The following is a 12,273-nucleotide window of genomic DNA, read 5'->3' as shown; positions in this document are numbered from 1 at the left end:
AGTAGCCATTCCGAATAATAAAGACATACAGGGAATAAAAGTAGGGGAAAAGGAATATAAAATATCTATATATGCAGATGATTTGTTGATATATATCACAAATCCACTAGTGACGCTACCAAACTTAATACATGAATTTAACTGTTTTAAAGTAAATTATAATAAATCAGAGGTATTGAATGTTACAATACCTAGTGATATGGTGGAACTTATGAAGAATTATTTTTCTTTTAAATGGCAAGCCAATGCAATCAAATACCTGGGAACATATATCCCTAGAGATCTGGATAAACTCTATGAACTTAATTATCTTCCGATAATGCATAAAATAATTAAGACACTTCAACGATATGATAGGGGGATTTTTTTTTCATGGATGGGTAGGATAAACAGAGAAATAAAATCTCTTTGCATTCAAGAAGTGTCTGGCGCCCATGAATCTAACTTACATTTTACCCACTATGCCTTACAACCCACTCTGTATGGAAGGATGTCAGCAGTTCTTGTCTCTAAAGGTTCTCATTAGACTAGAGGAGGCCTAGAACCTTGCTATGCACTTTACCCAAAATCATTATAGTTTCCCTTCAATAATTAAGGCATCAAACATTTTCATAACTCAATCTGGGTCTATCTATTTAAATGTATAATTTCTGTAAATATTATTATTACTCAAAATATCTACACCATGAACATGCCATGATTAATGTTAAAATGTGTTTAAAGATAAAAAGTATAATAGTAAGCAAGGACCTGGGGACCCTCAGAACTCTTGATTTTTGGCAGCCATGGGCTTCTGTATCACAAGGTGGGGTGGCGTACGCAATAATTCTGATAGGAAGAACATAAGCATGGTGGAGGTATTGTGCCTCTCCTGTAGTTGCTGAATTCTATATTGGAGTGGATTTCCCCTTGTAAACCAAGGGCATGGTTGTATTTACTATAATAGCACTTGCAGACCTGTGTCTTGGGCAGCAGGGTAAACAGGGTGCAGTGTCACGCCACAAAGTTTACAATTTGACTTTTTTTCTGGCAAACTATAGATATTCATGGATAATTTCATCAGGTCAGCTGTAGGGAGGTGTTTGTTAGCTATGGAAGTTAAGAGAAGAAGGAAGACTCACTATAACTTAAGAAATACAAAAACATTTCTTTCTCGTGTTTGTTGATATGTTGAGGAATAGCTTGCTGCCTCAAATAATGCATTCTAGCATTAGTTGGTAATTGCAGAATATTAACGACAGGGCTTGTATTAAAGGATGTTGTTATCCAGGTGTGCCCAGGGCAGTATGATGTCTGAATATGACCTTGAATGTGAATAAAATGTGTATTGTTTCTTTCAGAGCAAGTTACTATCGAAAGGGAGGGAGAGCCATGCTGCCTGTTAAATGGATGCCTCCCGAGGCTTTCCTAGAGGGAATCTTTACTTCCAAGACTGATTCCTGGTAATCTTACTAATTGTCCAATTTTTCTTTTTTCTTTTTGCTTTTTTATAAAATAACAGTACCTTGCTTGGTATTTTTGAAGCCCTCAAAGTGACTTTTGGTGGGCGCTGGAGCGCCCTGCTGTGAACTATTATATCAAGAATTGTAATTACATGCCATTGTTGAACAGTGGTAGAAAAATTGGGCCTTTGGTGGTTGTAGTGGTGCTGGTGCCACAACACTGTAAGTTCACACAGTTACTCTCGGTGGGCACAGGAATGGGCCCTGCTGTGAAATATTATATCAAGAATTGTAATTACATGCACCTGTTAAACAGGGGATGAAAAATTGGGCCTTAGGCACTGGTGCCACAGCACTGCAACACCTCACAGAAACCCTAGTTGGAGAGCAGGAATGAACCCTGCTGCAAAGCATTGCATCAAAAATTGTAATTACATGCCCCTGTTAAACAGGGGCTGAAAAATTGGGCCTTAGGCACTGGTGCTGCTACACTGCAACCTCTTCCAGATACTCTAGTTGGAGTGCAGGAATGAGCCCTGTTGCAAAGCATTGCATCAAAAATTGTAATTACATGCAACTGTTAAACAGGGGCTGAAAAATTGGGCCTTAGGCACTGGTGGAGGTGCCCAGAACCAAAAATTTTGTTCCAAGCTATCAGCGTGATTTATGAAGGTCAGTCGATCAACCGAGTCGGTGGACAGGTGCACCCTGTGATCGATTGCAAAACCTCCAGCAGCACTGAATGTGCGTTCCGAAAGAACGCTGGACGCAGGACATGCCAGTAGCTCAACTGCAAACTGTGCAAGCTCTGGCCAGTGATCCATCCTCAAGACCCAGTAAGCCAGAAGATTTTCGGTGGGAAAGGTGTCCAAGTCTGACCTTGCCCCTAGGTATTCCTGCACCATGTAAATCAGACGCTAGCAATGGTTGCTGGAACCGATCATACCTTGGGGCTGTGAACTAAAAAATTGTCTGAACGCATCGGTCAGATGGCCACCTTCTCCACCGCTCCTTCTGTGACTGACCGAAGCCTCAGCAACACACTATCCAGGACCAGGAGTTTGTAACCTCCCAGTCTCTGGGAACGTGTTGCACAGACCTTTCTGCAAGGCCTCCCGGAGATGTCTCATCCTCTGCTCCCTCTGCTACGGCAAGATAAGGCCCACAACTTTACCCTTGTACCATGCATCAAGGAGAGTTCCCAGCCAGTAATGATCCCTCTCCTTGATCCGAAGAATATCAGGATCCTTCTGCAGGTTTTGCAGGATCAGGGAGGCCATGCAGCCTAGGTTAGCTGAGGCATTCGGGAGCCTCTGGGTCACTAAGGATGACATGATCTGCAGCCACCTCCTCCCAGCCACGTACAAATCCACAGGTTTCTTGGGACTGTAAATCATCCCTAAAAGATTGCTGCTGCTGCTGCTGCTGCTGATGCTGAGTGCCAGGCTAAACCTCCATGCTGACACAATCCTCCTCTTCCTCCACAAGTGCCCTGTCCATTGTTCCACACATAGCGTATGCTCCAACAGGTGGACAAGCGGTACAGTGTCACTGATGCATGTACTGTCACTGCTCACCATCCTTGTGGCCTCCTCAAATGGTAACAGGACAGTGCATGCATGCCTGATCATGCCCCACTGGCATGGTGAAAAAAAACTGAGCTCCCCTGACCCTGTCCTGATACCATAGTCGCACAGGTACTCATTGATGGCCCTCTGCTGCGTGTACAGCCATTGCAGCATGGCCAACGTTAAGTTCCACCTGGTGGGCATGTCACATATAAGGTGGTTCTTGGGCAGGTTCAACTGCTTTTGTAGCTCAGCCAGCCAAGTACTGGCATTATATGATCAGCGGAAATGCACACAGACTTTCATGGCCTGCTTCGGGACATCCTGTAAGCCCGGGTACCTGCCCAAGAACCGCTGCACCACTAGGTTAAGGATGTGAGACACACAGGGCACATGGGTCAGTTGTCCCTGTTGGAGGGCAGAGAGGAGGTTGGTGCCATTGTCGCAAACCACCATTCCTGGCTTAACCTAGCATGGCGTCAACCACCTCTTGGCCTGCCCCTGCAGAGCTGACAAAATATCTGCCCCAGTGTGGCTCCTGTCCCCCAAACACACCAGCGCAAGCACGGCATGGCATCTTTTTGCTTGCGTAATTGCGTAGCCCCTTGAACGCTTACGGAGCACCGCTGGTTCTGAGGACAAAGCACAGGAAGAGGCCATGGAGGAAGAAGAAGAGGAGGGGGTGCAGGAGAGAGGTGTGTCACAACCAGTAATAGCATTTTGGAGGCATGTGGTGGAACAACCTCCAACATTACTGGACCTTGTCCTGCATCCTTCCCAGCTGCCGGAAGAGTGACCCAATGTGCCGTGAAAGATAGGTAACGTCCCTGTCCATGCCTGCTGGACCATGAGTCAGTGGTAATATGCACTTTACTGCTGACCGACCTGTCCAGCAAGGCATGGACATTGCCTTCCACATACCGGTAGAGAGCCGGAATCGCCTTCCTTGAGAAAAAGTGACGTTTGGGAACCTGCCACTGAGGAACCGCACATTGCACAAACTCACGGAAGGGGGCCGAGTCTACCAACTGAAAAGTCAGCAGTTGAAGTGCTAGCAATTTAGCCAAGCTAGCATTCAACCACTGGGCATGTGGATGGCTGGGAATGAACTTCTTTCGACGGTCCAGCAGCTGGGGCAGGGAAATTTGCCTGGTACAATCGGACATCGGTGTACTGCTAGCAGAGTGCCCGCAAGTACTTGGCTGTGACGCACCTGATTCTACACCTTCATTCCTCTCAGTGCAGGTTTCAGAGAAGACTGAAGGTATAGTGGGGTTGGAGATCCCAGCTGATGAGGAGCAAGGAGAGGTCTGCTTTGTTCTTTGGTGTGCGTCTTTAAGGTACGCTTGCCAACAAGCTGCATGGCAGGTCAACATATGTCTGGTCAAGCATGTGGTGCCTAAGCAGCTGATGTTTTGGCCACGCGAGATACGCTTGTGACATATGTAGCAAATAGCAGCGGTGTGATTTGACGCACTCGTCTCAAAAAATGCCCACACCAAAGAACTTTTGGAATAACTCACAGAAGCAGCTCCCTGCACAGGCAGAGCTCTGCGATGTGATTCAGTTGGTGTGCTGCCCGTAAGCTGGCCCCGGGAGGGCACTCTGCCTCGTTGGAGATGTGCCTCCTCCTCTCCCCTATCAGGCACCTATGTGGAGTCGGTGACCTCATCCTCCTCTCCTTCTTCATCACTGGAGCAAACCTGGCAATATGCTGCAGCTTGTGGAACATGACTGCCAGATTGCTGTTCTTCTTGAGCATCCCCTCTCTCTGCACTCACGCTACTGCCTTTCTCTACCAGGGTATCATCATCGGAGCCTTCAAAACGCTGAACATCCTCCTGGAGCATGTACCCAACACTGTGGTCAAATAGTTTGGGGGACTTCTCAGGAGGACATGGTGGGTCTAGGGAAGGAGTGACTGATGACATTGAGATAAGGGAAGAGGATGCATTGGCAGCTGCTTTGCCAGTACCCTGAGCCTGGGTGACAGAGGATGAGGAGGATGAGGAGGGCTTGGTCATCCACTCTACCAAGTTTTCCGCATTATGTGGCTCAACGTGTCCAGCTGCTGAAAATAAAGACAAGCGTGTCTATGGCCGCGTGCTGATGACAATGCATGGCGTCCATGACCAGCACTGTTGCCTCTAGACACGGAGCTTGCTTGCACTCTTTTATTGGCTCGTGACTGTCTGGGGGTAGCTTCAGGTGTATACTGTGCAGGTGGTGCAATACACCGACTCTAAGTGTTGCAGCTGCCTGCGGTATAGAAACAGAACAATACCAGCAATCGGGGGTAGCTTCAGGTGTAAACTGTGCAGGAGGCACAATACACCCACTGTAACTGCTGCAGATTCCTGTGGTATAGAAACAGAACAACACTAGCAATTGGGGGTAGCTTCAGGTGTATACGGTGCAGGAGACCCAATAAGTACACCCACTGTAACTGCTGCAGATGCATGTGGCATAAGAACAGAACAACACCAGCAATTGGGGGTAGCTTCAGGTGTATACTGTGTCGGTGGCACAATACACCAAATCTAACTGCTGCAGATGCCTGTGGTATAGAATCAGAGCAACACCATCAATTTTGGTAGCTTCAGGTTTATACTGTGCAGGAGGCACAATACACCCACTGTAACTGCTGCAGATGCCTGTGGTATAGGAACAGAATGACACCAGCAATTGGGGGTAGCTTCAGGTGTATACTGTGAAGGTGGCACAATACACCAACTCTAACTGCTGCAGCTGCCTGTGGTATAGAAACAGAACAACACCAGCAATTAGGAGTAGATTCAGGTTTATACTGTGCAGGAGGCACATTACACCCACTGTAACTGCTACAGATGCCTGTAGTATAGAAACAGAACAACACTAGGTTCACAAGAAAAGAACACACTGTCCCTGCCTATCCTGCTCTCTCCCTGAATGCCGCAACACACTACACAAGGCCGCCGCGCTGGCGGCCTTATATAGTGTGGAGCATGTACTAAACCCCCTGAGGTATAATTGGCCACAGGCATCTTACCTGTGGCCAATTATGGCTCTCCTCGCTGCCGGCGCTGTGATTGGCCAAGCATGTGGGGTCACAGTGCATGCTTGGCCAATCATCAGCCAGCAATGCACTGCGATTGTGCAGTGCCCTGTGGGCCGTGAGCGCCACACGAACATGGCGCGAACCACCCACAAAGTTCTGGATTCACTGAATGTCTAATCGCCTAATCAGGAAGCACATACAGTATGTGTTTTTTTTTATTTATTGTGAGAAATCAATTAACAAGAACAATGGCCGCAACATTTGCCGACAAGTCAAATCAAGAAAGGCAATATACAGTACATTGGTACACGTTTAGAGAGACCTAAAAGTTCTGGGTGTAGTGGTGTACATTAAGAAACATTTAAATGGATGGCAAACAGCGTATTTTTATTCTGTTAATTATTTTTATTTTAAGTTAAGCTAATAAAAATTTTTAATTATTCATACTAATGGTTGTAGTGTCTGGGTACCTTAAAAATCCTTTATCACTGTTTATTTCTTTGTAATATAATTATGTATATATAACTTTAGAAAAAGTTTTTTACATTTTCTTGTAGAAATACCTTCAGGGTGATTAAAATCGAAATATATATATAATATGAGCTGCAAAAGTGACACGTGGGATTTGTTTGCTGTTTTAGGTCCTTTGGTGTACTACTTTGGGAGATCTTTTCATTAGGATATATGCCTTACCCATGTAAAACCAACCAGGAGGTGCTGGAGTTTGTAACAAGTGGTGGACGGATGGATCCTCCCAAAAACTGCCCAGGACCAGTGTAAGTGTTCAGTTTGCAAACATTTAAGTAAGTTCAAATTTTTTTTCCCCTGTGGTCATAAGCAGGTTAACAGAACCTCCTTCTCTTCTGATACTCCCCGAAAAAATTGAACATAATATGCATTCAAGATGTTCCATATCTTAAAGCTACCATGTCATTACAGTATAAAAAAAAACACACAGAAATGCCCAGTAAAAAAAGAGATGTAATATTTACCTTTCCAATGGATATCTGACAATTCTGAGTGTGTCAGATACCTGGCCCCTTGACAAGTCTTTCTCTCTGCCACCTTCTAGGTTCACTAATGTGGAAGGAACTACAGTGCCCATTGGGGTGGGCAAGTATTGATTACAACTTGAAGTGTGTTTTATAGGGCGCTTGTCTTAATATTTTTACTGTAGTAACAGGTTCACTTTAAAGCAGACCTATCATTAAAATGTACACAATGGGGTTTGTGCCAACATTAACAAATTACATTATTAAAAAAGTATCTCTTGTTTGTCCTGAATTTAAGAAAAGTTGTTTTGAGCTTCTTCATGTAACCTAAAGCCTAAACAGCCTTCATTACTTGGTCCCTGGCTACCAGAAACATTGATGGGGTTTGATACCATTAGAGACTACAGAAAAATCCATTGTTTGGACACAAGGCATAATGGCTAGTGGGCCATCTGTGTCTATAGAGGGCTATACTGCAGGGCCCCAGGCTTCTTGCCCTGACTATAAGCACCCATAGCACAGCACCAGGACAAAAAAGGAAAATAAAACATCCCTTTCATGTTACTGATTTGGTTTTAATAGAAATGTGGTAAGATCATCTGCCCGAATGGACAAGTTCTGTTAAAATGTTGTATGTTACTGATACTGATGACCCTACTCTAACTTTATGTTTTAGATATCGGATAATGACACAGTGTTGGCAGCACACACCAGATCACCGACCAAACTTCTCGACCATATTGGAACGGATTATCTACTGCACACAGGTAGGAGTTGTCACTAAAAAGCTGAGCTTATTCTATAATGAAGGCTAGAATCCATATTAGATTTTAACTGGTTATAGATCTGAATGATGGACTCTGATTCATTGCTACATGGTGTTTTACCAGTTTAGCTATTATAGCGTGGTCTTACCATATAGGTAAATACAAGCTTAGGGGGATCTTCAGACTTATGCGCTGTAGTAACATTTGACTAAAATGCATGATTTCGAGTTTGTATGGTACCTTGAGGTGCCACTTCTAGGACCTATCCAGAGCCTCTTCCACCCTCTGGCACTCTTTAGCCCCTTCTGGCTATCTTTAGTCTGTCTGCATTCAGGCAATCACTGAAAACGTATCTCTTCGGGGGAATAAAGGAAGATGCATCTGCTTCTACTTTTCGCCATCACCTCATCCTTCATAGTTATTACCGTTTGTATCACTTGCCCTTCCCTTTTAGGCTGTAAGCTCTCATGAGCAGAGCTCCCCTAATCCTGAGCATGCACGGGGGAGACACCGTTCACGTCCTAGGAATCTGAAGGTGGCGATTCATTCAGAACGCATGCACCGATGACATCATCGGCTGCATATACAGTAAATATCTCCTAAATGGGGCACGTTTAGGAGATATTTATAGTACCTATAGGTAAGCCTTATTATAGGCTTACCTATAGGTAAAATTAATGGATGGGAGTTTACAACCACTTTAAAATAGATTAGATTATTTGGTTGAAAAATCCACAACTATTGACAAAATTTCACATGTTTCACATGTCGCCATTAGAAATCGTGGGGCCCTGTACAGCCTAATTGACAAGGCCCGCCAAGCATGCCATGGTGAATTTTTGGGTGTAGCAAAATTGTGCTAACAGTGGGTAAGAACTTACAACTTGAGCCTACATACAGGTGTCAGAAGTAAGTAAATTTCAGAGTGCAGGGGCACCTTCTGCTGAAAGCAAAAAAGTTCTCTAACAGCGCTGGGCCCTCATGCTGAACTAATGGGGCCCAGGAAACTTTCGCTTTGTGCTGGGAGTTGCAGGTCATGGTAATACTGAGTAAAGTAAAAAGTCTTCTCTCTGCCCTTGGGTCCCTTTGCTGGACTAATGGAGTACAGGAGAGCTACCTCTATCCCCCTATCAGCAGCCCTGGGCATCTCCACAGTCAATTCTAGCAAAATTTAATGAAGCAAAAATAAACTAGAGCTGCACACATAAATTTGCAGCACCCCTCTAGAGGACAAACGTGAGCTGATACAGCATATATACATAGATCTGTAGCAGCCAAAATATCCACAGAATACAGAGAAAAAAAGATGAATAGTATTAATCACAAAGGCTAAAACATTGGGCCACTGAGACTGTGCTCTCACTTTGTAAGTAATAAGAAGCAAATCTAGTCTTTTTGCTCTCTGCATGCCTTGAAAGAGAGAAGCGTCTTTTTTTTTTAGTGTAGACTAATCACAGACACATCAGTGCTGCCTTTTAGTTAGTGCTCTTTGCACCAGTCTTTCCCTAGGTCTAGTATTTTAAAGCTCATTATGCTATCTGAAATTTGCAAGAGATGCAAGAAATTTAAACATTGCTCATAACATATGGGTCATGTAGAAGATAGTCATTTGTGTTAACAAGCACCTTTGAGAATCTGGAAGTGTTCGTTGCTGCACGCAAGGGCTGGAAGTTGCAAGTGTTCACTTTAGTAAATCAAATGGTTTCTTCACTGCTTAAGTCGAACTGGCAGTCTAGAGCAGTGTTTCTCAACCTTTTTTCAGTCAAGGAACCCTTTAAAAATTCTGGACAGTCTTGAGGTACCCCATTCTAAAATGTAAAACTATTCTAATAGTTTTACATAATGCAGCAACATCTACAAGTCCAAGTAGGACACCCAGCGTTAGAGGCGATTCTTCCAAAGCAAATACACTTTTTCAAACTGGTACCAACTAGTATTCCAATGTTTCGCCAGCACTCAGTTAATGTGACTCACTGAGGGGCATGGGAGGGCCAAACAAGAATGCTATGCAAGGAACTGACATCCTCATGATCAACTGATGAAACCATTAGTCGTTAGAAGGTTGTACTTATTGGAAAAGAACAACAGCATGTAATGTAAAGTCGCTCATATAAACTGACATATATATATATATATATACATTATACCTTTATTTCCAGCAGGTGGCACTGCAGTATGATAGTGTGTATTCGATGGTACAAAGTAATAACTGGATGTATTGTCTGTATCTCAGTGCATATACCCTTATTGTCCTGTTTCCTGTAAGACATACATTGCTAATCATCCATGAATGTAAAGTGTTCTCTGCATACATCAAGTCCCCAAGCACATTATTCAATAACTTGTTAATAGGTTATGGGTTCCAGGCACCCAGGCATTGGAGAGGATAACCCAGCGCACCCAGCGTACCCAGCAGCACCCAGAGGTACTGGAAAGAATACTCATTGAGTACAGCAAGTCAGTGAATACTGTACAGTATACAAGCTGATGAACTATGACAAGTGGTTCAGATGTCAAGTTTGCAATTGCAAGCTGAACAGTGCCAATTACCAGCTGTGGAGGTTTAAACTGGAAGTGTTTCTTGGCAAGGATGACTTGCGGCACGTGCTGAATACAGACAGACCCACAAACAGACCCACAAACAGACCCAGACCCACAAGCACTCCACCATCAGAGTGTTTCTTATGCCGCATACACACGTAGTGGACTATCCGACGGACTTAGTGTGACGGACTTCCCGCCAGACTGTCCGTCGGACTTTCCGAACGGGCTAGTTGCCCACACACGGCACTTTTTTTTAGCGGACTAATACGGCGTACTAAGTCCGCCGTACTATCTGCCCAACTTTTGAAATGAACGGACTCACCCACGCATGCAGAGGAAAGTCCGCTCATTTCGAGCGCGTCTCCAGGTAGGCGGGGCCTGCAAAGGAGATGTCGCTGGCCCCGCCACCTGGTATGGATTTAAAAGGGAACCCCAACATCGAAAAAAATCGGTGTGGGGGTCCCCCCAGGTCCACATCAGACCCTTATCCGAGCACGCTACCCGGCCGGCCAGGAAAGGGGGGGACGAACGAGCGAGCGCCCCCCCTCCTGAGCCGTACCAGGCCGCGTGCCCTCAACATGGGGGGTGCCTTGGGGAAGGGGGGCCGCGCGGCCCCCCCACCCCAAAGCACCTTGTCCCCATGTTGATGAGGACAAGGGCCTCTTCCCGACAACCCTGGCCGTTGGTTGTCGGGGTCTGTGGGCGAGGGGCTTATCGGAATCTGGGAGCCCCCTTTAATAAGGGGGCCCCTGGATACCGGCCCCCCACCCTATGTGAATGAGTATGGGGTACAATGTACCCCTACCCATTCACCTGTAAAATAAAGTACAAAAAAAACGTCACACAAAAAAAACACGTCTTCTGTCGCCGCTGTCGCCGCCGCCTTCTGTTCTTCTCTTCTTCTCTTCAGATGTTGCCTCGTCGGATCCTCCGCTCACAATGGCTCTGACCGGGCGCGCGGCGACTTATATAGGGACATCGCCGGATGATGTCCCCGCCCATTATGGTGTCACAGTCCCAGAGGATGCTGGGACTGTGACATCATAATAGGCAGGGACATCATCCAGTGATGTCCCTATATAAGTCACTGCGTGCCCGGTCCCCGTCATTGTGAGCGGAGGACTCGATGAGGCAACATTTGAAGAAGAACAGAAGAACAGAAGGCGGCGGCGGCAACAGAAGACTGGGCCACTGCCTGTAAAAGAGCTATAAGAAGGCGCGGTGGCCTGGCAGAAGAACCGAAGAGGGGGACAAGACCCCCGAAGTCGGAAGAAGAGGGCGACGGCGAGGAAGAAAGCCAGGCTCCTCCGCTAGTAAAAGAGCTACAAAAAGATAGCCGGCGAGAAGACCCCTGAAGACGGAAGACCCCCAGAGCTGTGTAATAAACTATTTTATCTTGTGTGACATTTTTTTTGTACTTTATTTTACAGGTGAATGGGTAGGGGTACATTGTACCCCATACTCATTCACATAGGGTGGGGGGCCGGTCTTTAATAAGGGGGCCCCCGGATTCCGATAAGCCCCTCGCCCGCAGACCCCGACAACCTACGGCCAGGGTTGTCGGGAAGAGGCCCTTGTCCTCATCAACATGGGGACAAGGTGCTTTGGGGTGGGGGGGCCGCGCGGCCCCCCCTTCCCCAAGGCACCCCCCATGTTGAGGGCACGTGGCCTGGTACAGCTCAGGAGGGGGGGGCGCTCGGACAAGGGTCTGATGTGGACTTGGAGGGACCCCCACGCCGTTTTTTTTCGGCGTTGGGGTTCCCCTTTAAGTCCATACCAGGTGGCGGGGCCAGCGACGTCTCCTTAGCAGGCCCCGCCTGCGAAGGAGAAATGAAATAAAATGAGCGGACTTTTCCGGGTGGGAAAAGTCCACTCATTTCAAAAGTACGGCGGACTGGCACACACACGGCCGGATTGTCCGCC

The 12,273-nt window shown here is 46.2% G+C and overlaps 1 protein-coding gene and 1 long non-coding RNA gene across 2 annotated transcripts in view; one reads left to right on the top strand and one right to left on the bottom strand.

Moving 5' to 3' along the window:
• The window catches only part of LOC143943030 (uncharacterized), a 200,283-nt gene that overhangs the window by 112,317 nt on the left and 75,693 nt on the right, over positions 1-12,273 (bottom strand). The window lies entirely within an intron of this gene.
• LTK (leukocyte receptor tyrosine kinase) overlaps positions 1-12,273 on the top strand; it is a 346,777-nt gene that overhangs the window by 326,193 nt on the left and 8,311 nt on the right. The window contains exons 26-28 of the mRNA XM_077464517.1: positions 1,341-1,442; positions 6,689-6,823; positions 7,716-7,806. Of these exons, the coding sequence (XP_077320643.1) occupies positions 1,341-1,442; positions 6,689-6,823; positions 7,716-7,806 (328 nt within the window). The remainder of the gene's footprint in view (positions 1-1,340; positions 1,443-6,688; positions 6,824-7,715; positions 7,807-12,273) is intronic.

The sequence above is a fragment of the Lithobates pipiens genome, unplaced genomic scaffold, assembly GCF_037356315.1.
Source record: "Lithobates pipiens isolate NorthernLeopardFrog02 unplaced genomic scaffold, aLitPip1_a1.2 Scaffold_30, whole genome shotgun sequence".
NCBI classification, from domain to species: domain Eukaryota; kingdom Metazoa; phylum Chordata; class Amphibia; order Anura; family Ranidae; genus Lithobates; species Lithobates pipiens.
This window is presented reverse-complemented; position numbering and strand designations above follow the sequence as displayed.